We start from the raw sequence: 26,353 nt of genomic DNA, 5'->3' as shown, positions 1-26,353 counted from the left end.
TCTTTCTGTTGCTTTGGAGTTTAAAAAGATCTGTTTTATTTACTTTTCTATTATGTGCCTTTTTTTAAAAAATAATTTTGCATTTCTGTCATAATTTTATGGGGTTTATTGCGATGTTTTCATATTCTTTTGTGGCATTTTGCATTTTTGAGGCAATTCTGAATATCTATTTCCCAACTTTGTGCATCTCTGTTGTAATTTTTTGTCTCTGTTAAATATTCAGAAATTATAATCTTAACATTGTATAGTCTGCTTCCCCCTTTCTTGATGATTCTTTTTAAGCTGTTATCAGACTTTTCAGTCAACATATGTTTGTTTTATTTGCATTTGTATAGGTTATGCTGTTTATTTACCACTGTGTTTAAATTGTTGTATATCTGTATGACTGTATTACTGTCCTGTTACTACCATAAACGTAATGAATGCTCACAAATTCCTCTGAATTCTCTCACCTTTCCCTCTTTTTTCCCCTCAATATCTTCTTGAATTACACTGAAGCCAGGGCAGCGCCCCGGGACATGAAAACCGAGAAGCAATGCAAGGTGGCCCGGGGTGGAGTCAAAGCAGCTCCAGCCTCCCTGTTCATGACCTCAGCATTTCGGTTTCTCTCCTCTCCAACTCAACTCGCCCATCTAAGAAGCTTCTTCCTACGGAACGTGGAATGAAAACAGGCGACATTTAGGAATATTTTTCCACACTTTCCATCTCTGTTGTAGCGGCAGAAGTCAGAAACAAACGGCAGGTGAGTGAAAGCTGGAAGTGCCCCGTCTTTAGTATTAGCTCATACTGCGGTGTCGCATTGTGAAGAGACAAGGTGCTGCTATCGTCTGTATCGAAGCGGGCCGAGATATTTTACAGCTTAATATGAAACTTCCGTGGCTACACAAGTTCTTATCAGTTTGTATAAAGTATGTCGCTTTGATTTGGAAAAACAGACCGTTTGTTACAACAGGAGCAGCAGCTCAATCAGTCGGTTGTAACTTTAGCGTTAGCACCGTGAAACGCTGAAACGTTACCAAAGAAAAGACTCGCTCAGATTTATTACTGGGTGTAGTCAATCAAGTAAGAGGGTTATTTACTGGAACTATAACAACCGAAGACTTGAAGTACTTATCCTGAGGTCAAACCCCTTATAAACCTAGAAGTAGACATCAATTTCCAATTGTTGTTCCAGACAAGCCTTTGGGTATATTTCTTCTAGTGCAGATGTTAGCTAACGTAACTTGCTTTACGATGGTTCACATCAGTAGATTTCAGATGCTTTTATTCATTTATTATTTGAATACAACTGGATTCGCTTTTATTTTTAAAATACCACAAAATGGTGTACACATTTCCAACTAATTTCTAAAATGACACATTCTGGTTAAAATACCAGTTTATTGTCTAACCGACAATATAACAAAATACTCCAACTATTAAAATGCATTAATATATCCAGGTTGTAATCTTAATTTATTTGACACATTGCTTCTTCAATACATATTTAAGATAATTAATATACCTGTCAATAATGATCAGTGTTCATTTAATGTTACACATTTCAAACATTTACACATTCAACTCAACGTGTCCAGCGTTTGACGTTACCGTGCAGGACTTACCATTGAAAGTGATGCTAACATTATTTCATAAAAAAAGCTTAAAATGCAGCATTTAGTTGTCTTTGATACAATTAGCTGTTAATTTTTTTTTTTTTATAGTATTATAAGTTTTACAGAGTCTAGGTTTATCTCTTCACATGTTTTGGCTAAGTTATCAGTTTACAGTTGAAGGAGAAGAAAAAGTTTTGCAGATAATCACATCTCAAAAGGCAGTCAGGCAATTTAATTTGTTTAGAAATTGTTTATTAGAAGAGTTGTCTTTCATATATCCGTTGCTCAGCCTTTTGATTGTCCAGTCTTAGCTGCTCTTGATTTAAGTGCTTATCTTTTGCATTATTTAAAAAGAAAACAAAATATATATCATGTTCATTATAATGTACTAGGGCAATTAGCTGCCTTGACAGCATTGCTATCAACATATTCCAGAGAGATAGCACATAGTTATTTATTAGGCAGCAATCTTAATATGCCCCTAAGTAAAGCTATCACACCCTGAAATAAACTCATAAGAAGTTTTCCTACATTGTAGAAATCCAATGTTTTCTGGAGGTAAACACTCCACACAGTAACTACGTTTCTATTGCTTTGGAGTTTAAAAAGAAACTTGTGAACACTCCCTTTCTTAAGTCAGCAGTTCCCTATCCAAAGTACAAAGCAGAAGAGAGTTGGCAATAACGTCTTGTTTGATTTTAATTAACAGGAGGACTTTAAGAGGGCCTACCATAACAGATGGCCAGCAGACACAGCCCAGACATCCTCACTTAGTCACTCATGCAATGCTCACATCAGTACTGATAGTAACGTATTTGTGGGGGTTGGGAAGGAGAAAGGAGAGTCAGAAAAGAAGGAGTTGGAGGAGGAAGCCTGGAAAGAGCGAGTCTGGGCTTGACTGGAAAATTATCCAAGAAAATTGTGGGTTTAAAAAAAAAAGGATGTGTGGAACAGAGTTAACATAAAGACAGCAGGTTTTCTTATAAGATGGGATCCTTAATTGTAACAACATCAAACTTGAGACTTTTTTTTTTTTTTTTTTGCATAATTGTGGTAAGACTGATGTCAAATTTGAATGTAGTACTATCTATTGTGTTTTATTGCCAAACCTTAAGAAAGAGATTTTGCATTGAGAAGTGTTGGATGTTGTATCGGTCACCTTAGAAGCAGGTAAATTTCCAAAGAATTTCCAGCTCTTGGGTGGTTTTTCTCTCTTACTCAGTGCTTAGTCATAGATCTTTATACAAACACGTCTTAACTCAGCTCACTGACTCTGCCTCCGCCATTGATCGGATTTTTACTCTCCCTCAGTTAATTTTTGTATTAGATTTATTTTAGAGCTGTAATGACTATGATTAATCAATTCATAGAACATTTATGTAATTTATATAAACACTGTTCAATATTTTCTGGTTTCAGCTGACCAATGTAATATGACGAGACCTATATATTTAATATATTTGGGTTTTAGACGACAGCAGACATCATTATAAACCATGTAATTATCTCATTAATAATGTGGTTTTATCCGGACATTGCTGCAAATTTCATGTTTTAGAGGTTGTTAAACAGGAAGTCAGGGAGGCTGTCTTCTTTCAGAATTGCCCAGTCTGCTTTTTTCTCTGCTTTTTTCTGTCAATAACTTGTATGAAGTGTTTATATGGTTTTAAATGCTGTGATTGTCTTAGAAATATATAAAAACGTACTAACTTGTTGCAGGTAGTCATAACCTTTTTAGGTGCCAAGCAAAATATATTATAAAATTGGCAAATCTCTGCATTGATTTTCTAACCTGTAATATGGGCATAAATAGCTGAGATTTAAACAATTAAAATATTTCCATATAATATTCACTCACTGGAAACCTTATTAAGTACACTTTAGAACTAGTACTGGGTTGGACCCTTGTTGCATTCAGAACTGCCTTAATTATTGGTGGCATAGATTCAACAAGGTGGTGGAAACATTCCTCAGAGATTTTATTCTATATTGACATGATTGTTGACATAGTTGCTGCAGAATCATCAGCTGCACATCCATGATGAGAATCTCCCATTCCACCACATATCAAAGATTCTCTATTGGATTGAGGTCTGCGGCCTCATTTATAAAACTGTGCATAACAAAGATGACAACAGGTGGCATAAGTAGGGAAAAAAAGAAAATGTGGTGTACATGAACTTCCAGATTTATAAGAGTTTGCATGCACGTCCCATGCCTGTTTTATAAATCAGAATCGACTCTAAAGTTGATGCATGTGAGGCAGCACCTTGCCCCACCCTTATGGTGGCTATAAAAGGTCAGGTGTATGTCTATAATAAATAATCATCAATATCATTTCCATGATGGCTCAGAAGGGGAAAAGAGCAAAGAAGTGGATTTTTTTAGAATATGAGACTGAGATCCTGATGGACCACGTTGCAAAACGTAAAAAGGTTTTATTTGGTGGGGACGGCATGGGCGTTACCAGTTTCAGAAAGGCACAATAATGGCAGCAGGTGACTGTCAACACCGACCAGAGGCACTAGATGATGCAGGTGATTTATTCCTGTGTTTTAACTTATAAAATTAACATGTACAGACACAATTAAGATTGTCACCTGTTTCTTTAGTATTAATATTTCTTTATGGTTCCTGGCTGTTCCAGCTGGGTTGGCCGTGCTGCAGCTGTAGTTGGAGAAGGTGAGGCCAGAGACTCCACACAGCACCGCAGCAGCCGTGTCCTCAGAGGAAGTCCTGCAAGTGCAGAGAGACACAATCAGTACTATTAACAAGGTGGCCAAAGAGTTGTGGGAAATTAAGATCGACTGGACATAAATTGGGACAACACTAAAAGCATTGTAAATTATAAATAAATAAATAAAAAGAACTCCACCTCATGTTTCATTAGCGTTGCATCACTTCTAGACGCTCCAGCCTCCAGACTGTGTCCCACTCTGTTGTGTCTTTGAATAAATGAGTCATGCGTGGGCCCAGGCCAACCAGCCACTACAGTGGTGAGCAATGTTTGCATGACATATGATTTGGATGTTTAGAGAATAAAAATGCTTTAGGTTAATGACAGCAGATTTAATTTCTAATTAGCAATTTCCCTCTGGAATTAAAGTAGTCTTTTTATTTACTTATTTTTCTTCACTTGAGATTTAATTTCATTCTCACTTGGTGCTCTTATTGCAACTTTATTGCAGTCACTAGCATCACTTATGCATGGGAAACCGGACATTGCTGCAAATTGCATTGTTTTGCTTGCCTCAGTGTAGGAAAGTTAATGCAACGTTGTGACAAACCGATGATGCCGTCTAACACGTCTGGCATAACCTTGACCTGTGAGCTGGTACCCTCTGGAAGGGGCCAGTTGCCAGAAAACCCAGTGTTGTCAGCACTTGCAGAGGGACCGGCACAGTGCACTTCCTCCTGATGCGTCTCTGTAACACCGGGGCCAAAGCATCACAAAGGCCAACTGCACAGCACACGGCAGTTGGAACCGGCTCATGTTTCACAACGACAGAACATAATTTTAGGTCCTTATTAATAATATACATCTCTGTTTGTCCTGGAAATCCTGATTTTTTTTTTCTCAGCAGTATCAATATCAAAAATACCTCTTTTATTTGTAGATGGCTTTAATATATAATGTGATGTAAAAGATATTTGATTTTGCACAAATATCTCACATTTCACTCATTTCTTTGATTTTATTCTCTGCCGTTGATGTCACAGTTTTCTGTTTCTCCAGATTTTGTGTGTACTCCAGGGTCTGAGTTGCTGTGGATGTAGGGACATTTTCCCACCAAGTTTTGTTTTAATAAATCCCAAAATTTCACTATAATTGGCGTATGCTGGTTTTTGTACATATGGCAGCTTTATAAATGAGGCACCTGGTGACTGGAGGCCATGGGAGTACAGTGAAGTCATTGTCATGTTCAAGGAAGCTGTAGGAGGTGATTTGAGCTTTGTGGTATGGTGCCTGGTATCCTGCTGGAAGTAGCCATCAGAAGATGCGTACACTCTGGCCATTAAGGGATGGACATGGTCAATAACAATACTCAGGCTGTGGTATTTAAATGATGATCAGTTGGCACTAAGGGGCTCAAAGTGTGCCAAGAAAATATCCCCCTCACTATTATATGCTTTCATGTTGTTTCCAATAATTCTGATCCTACTGACTGAATGTGGCGGAGGAAAGTGGAAGTCATCAGACCAGGCACTTGTAGAATTTAGGTGATTCTGTGTGACTTGTGGCCTGAGTTTGTGGCCAAAGGCCTGAGCAGGAGTGGCCCTTGGGGTGATTTTCTGCTGCTGTACCCATATACAAGGTTTGATGTGTTATGTTTTCAGAGATGGTAGTTTTCATACCTTATTTGTAATTGGTGGTTATTTGAGTTACTGTTGTCTTTCTCTTGTCTTAGACCAATTTACCCATTATCCTCAGACATCAACATGGCATTTTGGTCCAGAAAACTGCTGCTCACTCATATTTTCTCTTTTCAGACCATTCTCTGTAGACCAGCAACCATGCCATGTTCAAATTCACTTAAATCCCCCTTTCTACTCCGTTTTGATGCGTAGTTTGAAGTAAGCAAGTCATCTTGACAGTGTTTACAAAAATGCATCTAGTTACTGCCATGTCTTTGACACTAATTAAGTGGCCGGTGAGTGTATTCCTCCTGTACATAAGGAAGCCAAATAGTGTGGTTCTCAATCTCAAGTGTTTATAGATTTCATTTACTCTCTTTAAAAAAATACTTTTACTGTTTGATGTGGTCCTAACTGTCTTTTTGCTGTCTTTTCTAGTATGGGTGTTTTTAACGAGAAAAAGGAAGCATGTGGGACCATCTGCCTGAAATATCTCCTGTTTACTTTCAACTTTCTCTTCTGGGTAAGTTTTCAGTATTGCACTCAGTATTTGGAAACCTTGTGATATCTGCCAACAAAATATGTGTAGAGAAGAAACATTGCTTAGGATGCAGTCATGTCTCTGTATGTGTGTGCTAGTTAACAGCAGTTCACTGCCAGACCCAGTTCATTGCTTAAATGTAATGGAAACAAATGCATTTAATACTTTTATTTCACATTAAATAAGCCAGCCTTATTCCAAATAAAAACAACAAGGTATAGAAAAAGATATACTTCAAGTTTTACAATGCCAAATCAATCTTACACATCAAGGACAGTAGTAGAAATGCACGCAAAGTGCCCTTATATTCACATGGAAAATGTGCTTTTTATGTGGCATAACTTAAACGTTGCATGATAAGATTCTTTTCCCATGAACAAAGACTTTTTATTTAGACATTATATAGATGCCTTCTGCTCTTCTGATTCATAAAATCAAATGTAAGTTGCTTATTTTTACAGAGGATACAAAGGATGCATTCAAACCCAATTCCCTCAAACTTTTCAGTGGTACTGTGGTGCTGGAAATAACTGATGTCAGAATTAGTATTTTCGTGTAAAATGAGAATCAAGCAAGTGTGGCACCCTCGCAGTCAGCAAAGTTAATACGTCGGTGTTGGTCTCACTCTTTCTTGGTGTGAAATCACACTTGCAGCTCTCCATATGTGATAATCAGCTGCCTGCCAAAGAATCACATCACTCTCATTGGCAGGCAAACATCACTTAGCCTCTTTAGTGCCATATGTCAGAGTGAATACATCAGACCAAATTAAATCTGTTGATTTTCATTCTTACAGTTTGTTATACAGTGATTCTCAGTGTTGATTAAACTAATCAGGTAAAAATGATGGTGATATTACCCATATTTATGCCTTTTTGTGAACATAAAACTTAAACCATGAAGGTCAGGGAGGTATGTTTGAGTTAACCATCAGTGAGGCAACAGACAGCTAGACCATTCAAGCACACACACCTACAACACGAGGCACAAAACACAAGGTTGCATTGATTGTAAGTAGGCAGGTTTTCTTTGTATCTGCATGATCAAGTCTAAATAAACCCAACTGAATGTTGGTGAGCTCTAAGATCTGTCCATATGGTAAATGTTCAGCCAGGGTTTACCTTCTTTTCACTCCATTGTTGCTGTCTATTTTGCATATTTTTATGCTTGGAAAGACTAGAGTACTCCTTGCTTTCTGTTTTGGTTGCACAATAGCATGCATAGCCTATGTGCCATGAATTCAGCCTTCATTATCCTGGGAGATTACAGTCCTGATGGCAGACAGAATTGGATAGTGAAAGCAAGGCTTATAGGAAAGCAATCCAAACACAGATGGTGTCATTATCCATTATTCACTCATTCTATTATGCAGACATTATAAATGTGATATTCGTCAGGTCACACATGACATAAACATTTTTTATTTAATTTATTTATACGGGCAATATAGTGAATTGCTTTTGGTAGGTTTAAAAAACGTCACCAATGGACATGGTATGACCATCACGCTCCAGTTGTTTCCTCTTGCAGCCACTGGATGCCGCCAAACCTCAAGCTTTCTTTGTGAGTGAACTAGTTTTGGACAGGATTCAAACATAACTGTGGCTCATTGACTTTTAACATCACAGTTACAGAAACCCTCACATTCACCTTGTGCAGTGAATACTGCAAACACTAAAACAAGTTATGCTGCATCTGATCAGTAGTGCATCTACCAGTAATGAAGTGCAACGTGCCTAAAGGTGATATCTTTTAACTGTTGGTTGATGATGGGAGTTCTGTCTATGATTAAACATGTGCAAGCCTCTAACATTAAGTCATTTTTGACTGTTGTTAAGTTTGTATGTGTAGTGTAAAGTCAGTGTGTAGACTTCTGCTTTCAGGTTATTCTGAGTGGTATCTGTGAACTGAGAAGTGCTGCAGCTGTTAAGTAATTAGTAAAGTGCCATTTGTAATATATTAATCTTATCAAATGCAGTTCATCTGTATGTTTTCACTGCTGCCCTGTCTCTGGGTGATGCAGTCTGAGTCCGTTATCAATCTGTAACTATAATCTTCTTATAAAATTAAATTAAATTCAGAAGTTTAGATTGATTGACTGCTTTTCCACAGTGACAGATATCTGTTGGAGTGCTGCACTATCTGCTGACTCATATTTTATTGATGTAATTGTCCTTATATTCCCTTTTACTATGACAGTGATTTGCTGGATTGAGGCACCAACTTTTATGCAGGTTTGTGATTAATTAGTCATTAAGTCGGCTTTAAGAGTTCACCCAGTGATGTATTATTCCTCGGACCTTAAGCCATAAAGATGCTTTTAAGATGCATGAATGTTGATAGGGCTGCAATCTATATTTATTTTGCCAATAAACCAGGTTGTATTTATTATTTTTAATTCAGCTTTCATTTCAGGCTCATCCTTTGGCACTTTGAAGCCAATTTGAATGATTAATAATTTAAACTCTCTTTGTCATTCTCAGGTTGTGCATCCTCTGTCTTATACTGCCTGCTCATTCCTGAACCAGAGTTTCTTGATTTGTGTTGCTTTCTGCTTCAGCTGCTTTTAGAAATCGGATTCTTATCATTTACCTTTTTCCCAGTTGGCAGGGGGCGTTGTGATGGCGGTGGGTGTTTGGACCTTGGTGGAGAAGAGCGACTACATCAGCCTTCTTTCTTCCAAGACCTATGCTACCTCCGCCTACATATTGGTCCTGGCTGGAGCCATCGTCATGGTAACAGGCGTGTTGGGCTGCTGTGCCACTTTCAAGGAGCAGAGAAGGCTACTGCGAGTGGTAAGAGATCACATCTAGGTAAAAAGATGAAAGCTGCTCACAGCATCACACATTGTGAAAATGTCACAATGTGTGAAACAGAAGTCTCTTGAACTGTGCAGCCTCAACAAAAGCTGAGTGTGTGTGTGTGTGTGTGTTGCTGAAACAACAGGTAATGTGTGAAAATGACCTCAGTAGTGGCATATTGCAGGACAACATTCAACGGCCCTGGACTAGTTAAATTATTTACTGTTTTTATTCCCTTCTAGTAGGGATGAACAATTGCATGTTGTTTTAAAGTTCCCCTGAGGTTACTGAATGTAATGGTTTAGTTATAATGTAGATTTTTTTAGTAGTTATTAACCACCACCATTATTTGGTAAATATCTCTGTATCTAGAGTCACTGCTTTGGTTCCTCAAAAAAAAAACTAACTAATAAATAAATACCATTATTAGTAGTGAATCTGGCAGTTTTTAGTTTTGTGTGATAAGGGAGATACTTGTTATAACTTATTGCTCTCTATTCAATTCTCATTCATATTTTATTTAATGTGTTAACTAGTCATTAACCACTTAATGAAATTTAGATTAGCAATTAGCATGGAGATTCTAATCCATTTTTCGTTAACTTAGAATTAGATTTGATTTGTTGCACAGTAACCTCAACAATTTGTGTTGTATTATAAAGTGTTAAACCATACCATTCCTTATTTATTTATATAGCACTTAAAAAAACAACAACACATGATTGACCAAAGTGTTGCACAACAGATAAAACTCAGGACAGAAATAATTATTAGAAACACTAAAAACAAAGAGGATACAATATAATCTGAAGATAGTAATATCTTATGTCAAACTCACGCTGGGTTAAAAGCCAAAGAATAAAAGTGTGTTTTCAAAGATTTAAAAGCATCACCTGAGGGAACTCGTCTTATGTGTAAAGGATGCTCATTCCAGAGCTTTGTGGTCACAACAGAAAAAGTCTGATCACCTCTCTTTTCATTTGTGATTTTGGAACCACCAGCAACATCTGGTCAGCTGACCAGAGGGAACAAGAAGGGGCGTAGGGGTGCAGCAAGTCAAACACACTGGCTGTGTTTGACTTGCTGCACCCCTACGCCCCTTCTGTTTCCCATTAAGACACCTAAAAACAAAAAGAACCTTAAAACTGACCCTAAAATGAATAGGAAGCCAAAGCAATGAGGCCAACACTGGAGCAATCTGCTCTCGTTTTCTTGTACCTGTTAAAAATCGTGCTGCCGCATTGTGCTCTAACTCAAGGTGTGATTGAGTACCCTGGTTAATTCCTATTAAGAGTCACAGTAATCCAACCGGGTTGTTATAAAAGCATGCATGCCTATTACATGTCATGCCTTGTAATAAAGGGTTTAACCTATGAATGATGTTTGAGATGATAAAAGGATGATTCTTACCACACCAGTAACGTGGTTATCAAACCTAATAGAGTGACCATCAGATTGCTTGAGGGGGAGGTAGATTTGACAGTCATCAGCATATAAATGGAATGAAATCCTGTGTTTACAAAAAATAGTTCCCAGTGGCAAAAGGTACAGTGAAAAAAGAAGAGGACCAAGAATAGAGCCTTGTGGCACCCACATGGCTAGTCAGCACTGGAGGAGGTAGAGACACCAATCCTCACACAAGAACTCCTGTCAGGGAGGTAAGACTTCATCCACTAGAGAGCTGAGCCTGTATTTCCCACCCGTTGCTCCAACCGAGAAATCAGGATCTTTTATTGCGCCTGAGCAATCGAGGCCCAGGTCAACCACACCAGGATGGATTTCCCAGTTCAGGCTGCGCAAAGAGACTTCTAAAACAACCCAGTACATAAAAGCAGAATGTAAGATATTGGCAAGATAAGAATACATGAATGCCATAACCAAGTAGCTGGCATAGTGTACAGAAACATCTGTGCAGAATATGGACTATACTTTATTATACGATTTATAATTCAGAACTTTTATCATTTCACCACTTCTCTTCCTCTGTGTTGAGCAGTTTTCAAACGCTTGCTGCATCCTAAAGAGTTGAGATCAGAACAATGAATCACAGTGAAAGAATGCTCTTGCTGGCGAGGAGAGATGTTATCAAGATTGTTAAAGATGGGTGAACATACGGACGGGTTGACCGGGAGAGATATGGCGCTGTACCTGGTACCTGCTGACACTACACAAGTAATGAATGGCCTGAATGTCATAAGTTCAAACAACAAAAAATGATCCCACCACAGCTCCTCTGCTATGTCTTGCTTAAATAAAGCAGCTGCAATTGGCTTTTGATTAAAGGGAATGCCTTGGCAGAGTTTTAGGAAGGATACTGTAGATGTTTGCTTTGTACAGTGTATGAAAGAGGTCAGAAGAACAAAGAGATAAAGGGGAAAGCTGTCCAGTGGGAAGAAGGGAGTGGAGAGTGTCTGCAAACACCTCTATTTTTATGTAGTAGAAAAGCTACAGCACAGTAATGACACAGGGAGAGGAGAAACTTGCCTTTCAAAGGAATGAAAAGCAGCCATTACTCAGACTGGATCCACCTGTGGAGAAACTGGCTTTATTTAGTTTTACTGAACATATTAAAAGTCTTTTCTGTAGATTTCTCCATGTCTGCCTCATGTTTCTGTGTCTTCTGTTAAACAGACAAAATCGGATCAGCTACATTTCATTAAGATTCAGATTTTCTTTTTATTCGATAGAAAATGGCCATCACCGTCCAGGATGGCTTCTTTTGGTGTTTTTTTTTTTTTTCCAAATCTTATTTTCTATAACCAAGAAGTTCCGTAAAGAGAAAATAATTTTTTTTCTTGAGAATTTAACTGTATAACATTGTCTTTTGTAATTGTGTCAGAATAGTGTGTGTAAATATATTAGAGCATACTATCATTAATTTATACTTTATATTTAATGTGCCATATTATATTAAAGCATTATTCAACTATCAGGTGAAACATCTGCTTGTCTGTTTCACTGCATGTCTTCTTTCAGTCTTTCTTTTCTGCTTTTATTCTTTATCTATATGTATATTTGTTGTTTCTCCTTCCCTGGATTGAATTGTATTTAACCGAGGCAGCAGGCTGGCAAAGCTGTAAGCAAAGGTTAAGGAGATTTCTGCTTTGTAGTTTACTTTGGTCAAGGTTGCTCAGCCAGCAGCCCACCTGTTCTGAAACCTGATAAGGCTTTCATGACTTAGTTATGACGATCGCTCATGAACCCAAGCACTTTTACAGAGATTCTTTAACCTTCATTGTAAGCTGGATGAACAGTGGTGGACATAAAGTTTAACTTGGACAAACAATCATTATAATAAATTTCTATATGGTGTTGAGGAGCATAAATACAGGCTGAATGGTATAAGTTTAATGGCCTACAGCTTGGTGTTTATGCATAGTTTTAAATCCAGTAACAGATTTTATTTGTGTGTCTGTTTTTGATTCATAATGAAGAGTGGAGATTACAGTCATAAATCACAGTGAAGGAATAAACTTGTCAAGTGGGAAGAGGATCGTTAGAGATGGCCAAAGATGAAGTATGTGCATGTGTGTTTGTGCACTATCCTGACTGTATGTTGTGCCACAAAAGCCACAAATTCATGAAATGACATCTCGTTTTTAAATCTTGGAGGTATTATCATTTTTAAGTTGTGAGGGCAACTTTATGAATGTCAGAATGAACGTAATAAAACTACAGTTGACAGCTCTCCTTTTTAAACTGTGGTGAGTCTGAGTGATCTCCTTCTTGCTCTGATGAGTAATTGTCAGCATTTCCTGCTTGTTGGGACAAATCTGCAGACTTTCATAACAGTTAAATCTTAGGAGTAACGTCAAGCATTTGTTTTTAGTACCTGTTGAGACAATCAGATGTAGAGTTTGAGAAACTGACAATTACATAATCGACAAAAAAATGCCAAATATTGTTTATTCCAGTAAGATCTATGTGTAGTCAGAGGGTTGCAGGTACAGTTCCTTGGAAAAACACATTTAGTTTTTGATTTGATTTTTTTCTTTTATTTTTTTATTATTATTTAAAATTTCCATCTAAGTAAACTCACATTCTCTTAATTTTCCTCACTTATAGCAACATTACACTTCTAAAAGCCAGTCTTACTTCAACTTACATACATATATACATGCATTTTCCTTGCTCCCAGCTGTTGACTGTACATATTGTACCATTTCATGGTGTAGGAAAAAGAAGAGAAAAAGTTAGACTTTTTAAAAAAAAAAAAAAAATCTGATTTTATACCAACTTGCCAACATGAATCTGAGTTTACCATGAGATGTTGACTCTCTGGAAAGAAATTGTGTAGTTCAGCCAGGCAGCCCACACACATACACACACAGCAAGCTGTAGAGTCCAATGCAGTGTTTTGAAAAAGACTGTAAGCAGTACACATGAACCTACTTGACAGCCCTTTAGGCCGGAGATCCACTATGCCCTAGAGTCGCCTGGGTGAAGAATGGCAGCTCAGAGGTGAAGGGAAGTGTGTAAGAGAAAAAGTGTCTGAGATCATGAGGAGTCTTCCTGAATCTCTGCAGTCAGTGATTCAGCAGCTTCTGTCACAACAGCTGACAACAGGTCCTTTGTCACTCCCAGTACATCACCCCTAATGTGGGATCAGTCTGCAGAAGCTGAGTGGGCAGAACCACATAACAGAAAAGTCCAACTGTCTTGTTTTCATTTTTAACAAAAAGCTCTAAGATATCTTTATGCAGTACAACATCTGCTTAGCTGCTGGAATTTTTACTCCTTTTGACTCATTTAAGGCACCATTTAACACCATCAAAAACAGTAACTTTTCCTACACCATGAAGTTGAAAACTAAATAGCATAGTTGCACTGACACCTGAGTAGCTCTGCAAAGCAATGTGAAAAACTACCTTTGTTCATGCTGCTCCCTAAAAGCTTTTATATTATCAAGATGGCAAAAAATATGGCCATGTAATATTTTTAGTCTTATATTTTTTGTGTTATCACAGAATACATTGAAAGTCATTTACATTGCCTGATTTATATGCTTTGCAGTATTAGAAATGTGCTTTGGATCAGATGAGAAATAGTCCACTGCGAGATGAGATTGTGCTGTGACAATGAGCATTAAACAAACTAACAAAACAGTAGTGTTCACAATGAGTAAAAAAACATGAAGGTTGTGATGATTTTTTTTATTTTTATCTTTTTGTCGGCTAAAAGTAGTATTGTGTTGGATATGTAGTATTGAGAGGGAGGATGTACTCTGATGACAAAAACCCCATATTCTCAACCACACTGATGAGTTTATCTTCTAAATTGATGAATTCGGTCATCTTCTGTGTAATCCTTTTTGCCTTATCACTGTTCAGCAGAAATATCTCATCTCAGTTTTCCTCCACTGTGTGTTGAAGTTGGCTTCTGCTTTACCAGTTAAGGGGAAACAAATTGCCCTTTTCTGTTGCAAATTGGAAACAAGTCCAGCTTTTCTGTGTTAGCATAGCCATAGTCCATGTTAGCTAAGTAAACCCGTATACCTCTTCCTAAAATGCACTTAATACTGACATTACAAATGGCTGTTGCACTGCTTTTATTATCCACTTTGTGATATTTCCACATGGGACACATGTTAGCAACTTCTAGCCACAGCTCTTTAAAACAGCCGTGTGAAGGCATGGAAATGTAACACACAAAATGAAGTCAACTCTGAAAAATATCAACCAAAAAGTGCCTTGATCTGTACCTTTTTCTTGAGATTGGATCAAATTTGTGAAGGAAATTCTCCAAATGACCCTGATGTAATGCAACTAGCATGTCCTTATATGGCACAGATACGATCTGTATGATTTATGTCAGTACTATTATTAATGACATCCAGGTTAATCCTATCTTTCTTTTTCCAATATGTAAGAGCAACTTCATGTGTTTTTTTTTTTTTTTTTTTACTTCAAACACTCAACTTGGAGTCTGTTCTGCATTCAGGCTCAGAGCTGCTCAGAGATCTAATCAATCCCAAGTCATCAAATCAAAGACCCAAGTCCACTTCACCAGACTAAATTTCCCTCTATGATAGCAGCAGGCGAGGGGAATTTAAGCTATGGTCTGGGTCTGATCATATCTCCTCTTGTCTTTAATTTTGAAGAGGGAAGGTCTGCTTTGCTCTTGGCATGAAAAGCAGACCCTCCCTCTTACTCCCACTGGCCTGGTCATGAATCAGATGCAGACGATAAACTCCGAACAGCAAATTTATCTGAAAGCAGAAAGTGACGTACAAGTTAGAAAATATCTTTTTAAGGTCTTTGAGTGTTCAAAGGTGATAGGCAGGGTACACGCTGGACAGGTCGCCAGTCCATCGCAGGGCCAGCACAGAGAGACAACCATTCACACTCACATTCAATCCAAGGGAGAATTTAGTGTTTGTTCTCAGTACTCCAATATTTGTAATTCTAATTAACAGCTGAATTTAATGCCACCAGCCTTTACACTCTCTGTTATTAAGTTTAGGGCAAACTAGGTGTGCAGAAATGATGCTGCTCAGGAAGGCATAGTACATGGTTTCCAAACAGACAAATAGCACTAGATAGAATGAGAGAAGCATGGGTTAAGAAGTGTCTGACACAGCCAGTCAGCCGCCACTTCTGATTTCTAAGACACATGTCTCCTCATCACATTACCATGGACTAACTGTATTTTCTTCTCTGTCTTTCCCTGTGCCCTCAGTACTTTGTCCTGTTGCTGTGTATCTTCCTGTTGGAGATCCTGGCTGGAGTCCTAGCTTATATCTACTATCAACAGGTATGTCTTCTGTATATTAAAAAAATAAATGCATGTCCTAGGATTTGTGTTCAAGTGTGCGTGTGGAATGGTAAAGTAGGTGACATATATTGGAAGACTACATTTGGATTTTAAAAATAAAGTAATAAAATCAGACACAGAAGTTCCATTAATGTTCTCATATGCATCCACAGAGCCAGTCAGCTTATCTTGTTCCAACTTGCCTCTCCATGTCCCCCTGTCATAACAGAGGAATGACAGAATGATTTGGGGCTTATCATGCCGTGTATGCGTTAACCACGTTAAAAATATTAACGCAATCAGTTACATAAATTAGTTACTGCTGTTAATGCGTTATTATTACAGCCCTTAATTAAAACCTAATGTTAAGGAGTTGCAGCTACATTGTATTCTACTACATAATCATGGACATCAGCTGTAGTCATAAATGCTGTAACAAAGCATGGACATTTGTTTGTGTTCCCACATGGCTGTGTTATAATTTTAACCACGACAAAACCAGCATGATAAATGAGATTGCTGGGAGGAAACATAAGATAACCCATTAAAAATACGGATATCTGACTGCTCGTGTTACTTGTGGTACATTTAGTCCAAATGGAATGAAAAATGCCTGAAGTGGTACACACAACAAGGCTGGATGCTCTGTCAGAATCATTTAAAAGCATTTGCTGTGATTTTGTGCTGAAGTAAAACTAAACTGAGCTATTTACGCTTATAGTAGAGACATGTGCAAGTCTGGAGATAGTAAAGTAATTCTTTGTACCACAAAATGTGCACTAAAAAAACATTAAAGTGAGTGCATGGTTGACGCAATGAATAAATTGTTTTTTTTGTTTGTTTGTTTTTTTTTTATCTTTTATGTAACATAAGTATGACATTACTCTCTAGTAGCATCATTCCAATCTCGCTAAAGCTTTGTGGCTTTTAGCTCAGTAACAGGATATTTCTTAGTGTTGAGGTGTACTGCTGTCAGTGTAACTGCCTCATTCATTAATATTGCACATCTCATAAGCAGCCACAGAGTTCCGCAGCTCTGTCTCATTTCCTTAAGCTCTCTCCCCTTAAGTCTTCTCAAAATATTCACACTTGCATTAGGTGCTGCTCTTCTTCAGCGCCTCTCTTCTTCTTCCTTCATGATTTTTATTCATGCATTACTGTGGTAACAAGTCACGACAACTGTACATTTGCATTTTATTTCAAGATATAAGAGTCGGCTTGTAACTCGCTCTCAGGCATTCTTATTCACATTAAGCAAGCTGGAGTTTTAACTGTGAGTCTTCACTTGAACAGCATGATTTGCAACAAGGCATATATCTAGTGGCAAATGGGTCGACATGACTACTGTATAGTAAAGCACATGGCTGATTAGTGTGGCTACAGATTTGTATTACAGATTCTATTTCTCAACCTGAATTTACACACATTAGAGTCACACCAACAGAAAATGTAAATGGCTCAGTTAAGCCTATAACATTCCTATGTTTAGCTACAGCAATGCATAATTTCAATCTACAGCTGTTGCATTTCCTCTTGTTTGTGATGATGATCATGTTTATGTTGCAACTGCAGCTAATATTTATAACCTTGTTTTTGCCTTAACTATATTTCTGTGGATTTACCAGATGACAGAGGGTTGCTTTTTCTTCCTGCCTTTTCTTGTCTAAAATCATTTCCTCTCTATTTAGTTCCTTTTTTGATCCTGAAGATTATTAAAAATATTTTTCTTACACAACTGAAACAACAAATAAAATGAAAGGATTAGAAATATATTAATTTGTTTAAAATGTTTCAGTTTTACATTTTTGTAACTCAAATAATTTCTATTGAAGCTGAAAAAAAACTAAGACTAATTTATTTATTTATATATATATTTATGTATTTATTTATTCTTTATTTGTCTCATCCAGTGTCATGACATTAGAAAGGTGATCTAACTACCTTGTTATACAGAACAAATTTGCTTTGCCAAGAACAGTTTAAAAGATGTAAGGCTCCGCTCAATGCTTTATTGTTGCTCTTTATTTTGGTTATTGCTAGGTTATATTTTACTGCTGGACATGACAAGGGAAAATAAGGGGAGAGGTAGTTTGAAGAGAAAGGAGAAGCTAAAGGAGACAGAGATAAAAAAAAAAAGCTGTACAACCAAAACAGAAAAGCCAGCAGCTACACCTGAACAGAAATTTAACACACACACAAAGCAGACAGTCATCAGGAGTACCTAAAAAAAGTCAAAATGAGACAAACTAAGACTAATTCATTCATAAAGTTTCATGTGCTTAAGCTTTCTGGTCATATTATGGATAAATGAAATTCAACTTGAATTAAAAATTTGTTGGGAAGAGTTATTCCAAACAAAACAAATACAAACTAAAATTAAAAGAGCTCAACTTCTGGCTGCAAGATATCAAATATAAACTCTGCCAACAAATATAAACTCCCTAACCCACTGCCACCCTAAACAGGATAAATTGATTATAAATAAAGGATTTAATAGCTACATTTTACACCTGACTAACGTATAGGAGGTTGAAATGCACCCTAAACAATATGAAAGCATACAAGCCAAATTACGTATACCATTTAACTATAGGATTGTAATTTATTTTGACTGGATTAAAATTTATAATGTGTATATATATATATATATATATTTTGCACCAGAGAACTTCACTTTATATTGCTTCAGCTGGACTTTGTTTCCATTCATCAGTGTCCCACAGAAACATGTTTAGGAAACAGAAAACATTTTGCAGGGCTCAAATGTAAACAACTGTACATATAAATGTAACTGGAAGTACATGTTTCATGTTGGTACCCCAACAGATGAATAAGACCGATTCAGCTCTGTTTCTCAGCTCTGTTTCTCAGCCATGCAGCCGCCACCTGCACAGAGATTTAAACTAATCTTTACTGTTACTTGTGTGCAATGACTGCAGTACCATAATGCCATCCTTTGTCACACCCACTGTTTCCAGTTTGTCTCCTTCACTGCCACAGTGTTTCTCAAACTGTCAACAGGTAAAATGGAAAACTGAACACCCTCACCCTTCTTTATCTCCCTTTTTTTGTCTTCACCTCTGTCTCTCATCTCTCTCCGTCCTCTATTCCTCTCTTCATCTTTCATTCCCTTGATATCTCCTTCACGCTTTGATTTACAGTGGTTCCCCAGCTGGCTTGTTGCCATAGAAACTGAGCCCCCCAGACCTCCTGCTCCTCCACTGAGCGTTTTCTGCCACCAGTCTAGAGAACAAAAAAGAAAAAAGACTTCCTCTGCGTTTGCCCCGGCATCATCTGCTATAGTACTGTTAGAACTGTAGTCCATGACTTTTATCATCAAGAGAGAGCTTTTATCCTCTGCGCTATAATTGTGCTATCTTTAGCAAAGTCAACAATTACAGCTCATTCATCACTTATGATGCTGCTTGTTGCTTGCCTGAGATTTTTGTGATGATTGCAGTGGACTGCAACTGCACATATACTGTATGTGTGTGTCTGAACAGTTGAATGAGGAGCTGAAGCAGAACCTGAGAGAGACTCTGATCCAAAAGTATGGACAAACCCAACAGGAGCACATTACCATAGCTGTAGACAAACTGCAACAGGAGGTAAGTGGATTAATGGATGGATGGATGGATGGCTACATCTACTAATTTAACAGGTTGAGAGTTTGCCTCATTATAATTTATACTTGCACTTGTCACAATATTTCTTAAACCCTGAAAAAAAAGGAAAACTGTTTAGGAAGCTGTTTGCCTTCAGACCATCATCTTCAAAGTGTACCTGGGCATTTGAACAAGTCACATGGATCTGCATGTGGTTTGTTGATTGGACAGCACTTTACTAACCTATCATCCCATCAGATTAGAGATTTTGATGATGGGGGCAAGTCAAAACAAATCCGATTCCATTCCCTCTGACTTAAGTTAAGCATGATGGACTGGTCTACACACTCTACAGTTATTTGCCCTCCTTTGCTGATGCCCGTTGACGGCAGAAATGGATGAATCTGAGATGCTGGTGAAACTGCTGTTAGCTTTGTCTTTATTTTCTGTTATCAGCTGTTTGATGTCAACGTGGCTTTCTTTTATTTTCCTCAAAACTATAGTTCGTGTCCTCATCTAACATATTGCCTTTGAACTATTATGGATTAAGATTCTTTTTTAAACTATTGGCATGTCTGCTTGGTTCTTTTGGATAGTTAGATAAGAATAATGCCACTAGTCAAATTTAAATATTGATTGTAGACCAGCAACACTCCTCACTGACATCAGTGTTGTGTCACCCTGCAACAGCTCCGAAGAGCGAAGGTGTTAAATGGTATGCAATACCACTGATCCCAATATGATGGACCTTTTGTGTGTAGCAAGTTTAATTCATGAAGGTCCCACCCAACAACCTGCAATTCCCCTGGCATCTGCTACCAGCTACTAGTGCCAGACATGTTAGCCAGGATATGGTTAAGGTGCTTAATTCCATCCATAATGGGTGCACAATGTGGTTTTAATTAAGCTGGTATTGGAGTTTGCCAAAGCTTAGTTTAAAAAATGGAATGGGTGAAATAGTTAGCCTATGTACAAACCTACTGCCTTAGCTGAAGTTTAATTATGACAACAAAATAAGTATTATTTGCACATCACACTTTTTAACAATGATACAAATGACTTTACAAGAAGAGATATTGTGAGTTAGGTCAGATGGATTTTCCCAAAAATAGAATAATAAAATGTTGCATAATTTTATTAGACATTTCCAAAAACATATTGTCTCTGTAACTTAAGTTATTGTGCCTCAGACCAGTGGACAAAGAGGGCAAAGACTTCCATGAAATGGGGGGGTAGTTAGTGTGGTGCTATCTGCAGATCCCAGTGGGTGAGACGCCACAAAGCGAGTCAATAAACCTGAGATGTATTTTTGAGGCTTGGCCATTTAAGACTTATAAGGGTAGTGGTAAAATTTTAATATGAACTCTAAGAGAGCCAGTGCAGAGAGGCATACACAGGGGTGACGTTCATGCCTTTTTTTGTTGGTAATCAATCCAGTTACAACTACTTGCAGGTGACAGAGGGAGCTCTGATACCCAAGTAAAGTAAACATGCTAAACATTTTTAAAGCAAGCAGTTAAAAGAGATGATCTGATTTTAGAGATTGTTTTAAGTGGTTAAAAACAAGACTGAGCAACGTGTTTGACTCGAGAATCAAAACTGAAGTTAGAGTCAAATATTTCACCTAGATTCTTTGGTGATATCTGATGGTCGGCCAAGATTAGAACCAACGAGGACTTTGGAGAACAAACTGAATGACTTCTGACATTTAATTTTTTAAAGCGATTTAATTTAAGAATATTTTTGGCCATCCAGGATTTGACGTTGACATTTCTAGATTTAGAATTTTTTTGGGTCCTTTTTTCTTAAAATGCTCTATATTGGACAAAGCCATAAAACAAAGCTTTGTATTTTCTATGGCCAAGTTAAGCTAAGCATCTGCTTTCATATTTGCCATAAAGATGCCATAGTAGTATTTGTCATCTGTTATAACTACAAATAAGGCAAATAAGTCTAATTCCTGAGATGTTGAACTTTCTTTCAGTACGTTGCACCTCAACTTGCTCTTGTAAAATAAACTGTACTAATTTATTTTTTCTGTCAATGTCTTTTTTGTGTTTGTAACTTTATTAATGTATTTATTACCATCATAATATCATACAAAAACATGTTTTTATCAAATTTATCCATTAGTTTAAATGCTGTGGGAGCAACAGTTCATCCGATTGGGTTGAGAGCAAATGGATTCACTTTGCATCTGCAGAAGGCAGGAAGGTACCTGACAGCTGCTGTAAGAGTCTCACTCCACGCTGTGGCTTAAGAGACCACCCCTCCAACATCTACAAGGTGGAGGTGAGAACATGATAAGTGCATTTCTGTTATGCCTGAGTTTGTCAGAGTAGCGACGGTGGTGTGAATGCTGCAAAACTGTATACATAACATTTGTTTGCTGCGAGACTCTGGCAGTTCTCCCACATCAGCTGATGCAATATGAAGACACTTTGTGTTTTTCATTTAGGGTGGCTGCATCACTAAACTAGAAAAATTCATCCTGGACCATCTGAAGATTATTGGAGCTGTGGGTGTTGGGATTGCTTGCGTACAGGTGAGCTGAGAACTTATGCCATGTGTTGCACATAAGGAGATTAAAGATAATAAACTTTGTTTTCCTTCTCTCTATCCAATCCCCAGATCATTGGAATGGTGTTTACATGCTGCCTATATCGAAGTCTAAAGGCAGAGCCTTACTAAAAACAAGCAAAGAGAAAAAGTGTGTGGGTGAAGGAGGTAATATCTACATTATCATGTGCCATGCTCAGATAGCCCATAGATTCTTTTCTTCCCCTACACATTGCATAAAACAGATTTAGCAAGTTATATAACTGCACATCTGAATTTTAGTAAACAAATATAGAAAATAGTACAAGAAGTCATTAGGCTCAGATTGCAGTCTCAGCTACATCTTCAACATCACAGCGCAGCAAGTGGAAGCCTCTGAGTGGAACTGATGGGAGTTTTAATACAGACTGTGTAAATTAGTGTGGGACAGCCTCCTTGAGACTAACTCATTGTAGTTTTCTGTCACTGATTCCCCACAGTGTACTCTCAATTTACAATATACGTGGACCAGTTGATGGACTTGAAAGTGTTGTAAAGATCAGCAGAGTAAAGCTGGCACTTTGTAGGAGCTGTTAATCCTGATCACTGAAGCTTCTCTTTATCAGCAGCACGGCCTTTAAAAAGCTCAACTCTGGAGCTTCATCTGAACTCTTCATCTCCAGCAGAATCTTTTGTGTCCACATTAACTAGTTATTCATGCATTATGAGTTTTTATTTGATTGTGGACTGTTTAACTTTTTACATTTTGTAAGTGATCACTTTCTGGAACACCTGAGGTGCTTTCTTAAGGGCTAAGGGCTTTTATTTTTGCCTTTATGTGTCTTCAGTGACACCATGTTTTTAACCAACGCTGCCAATGTTCCTGAGTGTAGCCACACACCTTTCTGCATCTGGCAACAACAGTGTGACATTTGAATGCTGTTTAACTGCCCTGATGTGTAAAGTGAGATGTTAATGAAGGGATTTTATGATTGTGTTAATGATGAATACAAACAGTGCCACTAAAATTGCTCATAAGAAAGTGCCTCATGTTTTTTGATTTTACTGCGTGTTTTTTAAAAGTTTTTAAACGTATGCCAAAGTTGTAAACTGTAAGATCAGACCTACTGTATCTCCTCCAGCCTTGTTCACATATCTACTGTACTGATGTGTTTAATTGTTTTCTTAAGTTAAGATTTTTAAGTTTTCTAGACCTTGACCATAATAATGTATTAAACACACACCTACTGTAGTAGGAAATTATAATTCAACACTGTTACTAATCTTTTCCTGTGTGCCTAAAGGACAGCAGTATGTTATTGTGCTGTACTTCTGAAATAAACATCAATCCACGCTACTCTTTGCCTCTTCTGTTTTTGCTCCTTTGCAAAAGTTAAAACACAAAATATAAACTAAATAGTCAAGTAACTTGAAGGAGTAGTATACCACAAAATACTTTAGTTATCAAGCCATATCATCCCAAGAACCCCCCAAAACAAATTGATGTATAAAGATAGAGCCACGTGACTGTAACCAGTGGCCCTTATAAAATTGGCAGCAGCTTACAGGTGCATTAGTGTATTAACCAAAAGGCAATTCCCTAATGTTAGAGCACTGTTCTGTGATGATGTAGATGTGGGATGTGAGCCATATTCCTGACAGCCGCTGTTGAGGTGTATTATGGCCTGTAATGAGAGTTACTCTGTTGTCAGGTACAAGGCTGGGTCGTTTAAGCCGAGGTATTGTCAAGAGCTGCCGTGCTTCAGTGTTAATGAGAGCAGAGGCAGTTACTGTGTGCAAACACAGGGAGGCAGCACTATCTAGCCTTTTACCATGGTGATGAACAGCTGGTTAGTGTGTGTGAACAAACACCCATGGGTTGTTTTAGATTACCCTCCCCAACTCATTCATTCACTCATTCTCCATCATAAGTAAGAATGGCAGAAAATCTTTGACACTAACTCCTCAAGTGTTCAGAATGGGGGTGAAATAGGGAAATGTGGAATTTTAATCAAGCACACTAAGAAAAATCACTTTGGCAGTGAAGTATACCTGCTCCATGAAACAAACCACTTATACATTCAGAAATATGCTTCTCGATGCTCTATTTAATGAGCCGAAAGGAAATCAAATAGCAACCAGTCAGCTCACTGCTCCAGACTTCTAAATGATTTCCACTGAGACTGCTAACAATGCAAATCCAGTCATTCCCCGTTAGTGACGCTGGCAGTGTTACATTTCCCCATCTGTGTAGCAGGCACAGGTGGTGGAGCCAAACACCAGGAATCAGTGCACATACTATCCTTGAAGGTGCTTTTAACAGCACACCTTGTAAAAGCTGACTCATCCCTGGCAGGAAAAAAAAAATGTGGATGGCATTTCTTTCTTTCATAAAGGAGTATTCATTCAACATTTAATATTTCCGTCAGAGTGAAAGTAGTTGAACACGTGGCAATTTTTACAGGGAACTTTTCCAAGGAGCAGACATTTGTGGAATGCAAGTCATCTGTGTTACTCTTGACACAGTTGTTGCCATTGCTTGTTGCCTGAGTTTGACTTAAAATAGACAGAAATTATGACAACCCTTTGAGCAACCACCATGTCCCATGTAAATGCACCCTGCTGATGAAAACTATAATAAATCCTTCTCCTTGCCAGTCGTGCAGGCATCCCTGCCCATTATGCTTTCTGACTGTGACAGTCTGCATAGAGGCTGGGGTAGACAAGGAGTATGCTAATAATGCCAGTGCGTGACATTTCCAAAATATCTCCTCCAATTCACTCTCTAAACAGTTGTCCAGTTGATGCACATGCCACCTGCTGCATCTCAACCTGTTTGGCCCCATCCAGCAGAGAAGTATGCTATTTTCAGTCCATAGGGGTGGGGGGTGGGGGCTTGTGCACCCTTCACCTTCCACCTTTTTCCTGGGAAATGATGCAATTTCTGTGCCTGCAAGAGCAAAACAACAGCAAGGAGCTGTGCCGCAGTTTATCTTCAGCTGGTGACAGGAGGAGGAACATGCAGGCATTCGTTCCCAGGGTCACCCATGAGCTGGGAACCCCAAGGGTACAGAAACATTGGTGATTTTTGCTAAATTTACTAGTAGTAAACTAGGGAACACCTATGTACTTATTATTAATTGTTTGTCAAAAGCTTGAAGTGTTTCTGTCTACACTGCCGTTGAGTTATTACTGAGTTTGAAGTTTCTTACAAGGGAATGAATGTGAAAACTAGGGGTAAAGACTGTGGTGAATCACAAGTTTTGTGTCAAAAACCACCCAAAGTCAACGGTGAAGGATAACAGTGTTGTCTGCAACAGAAAATGTTTATTTTTTTCTCCCCATTTTGTGATAAATGGCTGAATAATTTAAGCTTTTCAGCACCCTTAAACTTCAAGTCAATAAATCTATTTAACAATTGGTAGCAATGCAACCCTTGACAGGGAGCTGCAAATAGACACTGCATTGTCAGAAGAGGTCATAAGTTAAAAAGTGAGGAACTACTCTGTCAACCTTTATCTGTCCATTATATAAAAAGAGCATGATGTCATGGAAGTAGACACAATGAGGCTGTGATCATGACTTTCAGACAGATAATTCTTTGCTATTAGTGCAGATGAATGCACGAGGTCTGAACATAATCCCTCATGTTTGGCTGCATGCATGCTCTGCATCCTGAACATCTCTGCTGCAGATGTCTCTGGTCATTTCATTTTCATTCAAGGCTTCGGTTGTTATCGTTGAGTTTGTGTGTGTGTGTGGGTAACGAATGTAATCTTGGGTCTGTAGATGGCAGCAACACTCTTGGCCAATCTGTCTCAATAAAATGGAAAAAAAAACAGTCTTTTGTCTTTACTGTCAAGAGCTGACAGCTAAAATGGAAATGCATTGGATAATCTAAAAAAACTAAATAACTAAAATAAAATAAAAAAGCCACACTATCGGGAAAAGTGGTTTTACTGTTTGTGCTTGTATACCTGTTTAAAACTACTGAACAAATATTTTCTTGGTCACACCATGTACATTTTAAAGATATTTATCAGAATATTAGTGTACTCAAATGTACAAAGGTAAGCACTGCAATTAATGGAGATCAACGGCTTCTGTTTTACCAACATGACGATTATGACTCCAAGTCAGTAAATAGTCTGACACTCTGCAGAA

At 37.9% G+C, this 26,353-nt stretch overlaps 1 protein-coding gene across 2 annotated transcripts; it reads left to right on the top strand.

Annotated features, from left to right (window-relative positions):
• The first annotated feature begins 539 nt into the window (after positions 1-539).
• Positions 540-23,540, top strand: LOC121643206 (CD151 antigen-like). Of its 2 annotated transcripts, XM_041990506.1 has the most exons (9): positions 540-742; positions 6,390-6,474; positions 9,096-9,287; positions 15,972-16,046; positions 19,550-19,654; positions 21,785-21,943; positions 22,110-22,196; positions 22,283-22,378; positions 22,690-23,540. In XM_041990506.1, exons 2-8 carry the CDS (start codon positions 6,391-6,393, stop codon positions 22,340-22,342), a joined length of 762 nt encoding a protein of 253 aa, XP_041846440.1. In that variant the 5' UTR covers positions 540-742; position 6,390; the 3' UTR covers positions 22,343-22,378; positions 22,690-23,540. The 2 variants fall into 2 exon arrangements, with proteins under 2 accessions (XP_041846440.1, XP_041846434.1); XM_041990500.1 differs by having other exon boundaries at positions 541-742; positions 22,283-23,540.
• Positions 23,541-26,353: the final 2,813 nt, after the last annotated feature.

This window comes from Melanotaenia boesemani, chromosome 1 (assembly GCF_017639745.1).
Source record: "Melanotaenia boesemani isolate fMelBoe1 chromosome 1, fMelBoe1.pri, whole genome shotgun sequence".
In the NCBI taxonomy this organism is placed as follows: domain Eukaryota; kingdom Metazoa; phylum Chordata; class Actinopteri; order Atheriniformes; family Melanotaeniidae; genus Melanotaenia; species Melanotaenia boesemani.
Note: the sequence above shows the minus strand (reverse complement) of the source record. Positions and strands in the feature narration are given on the sequence as shown.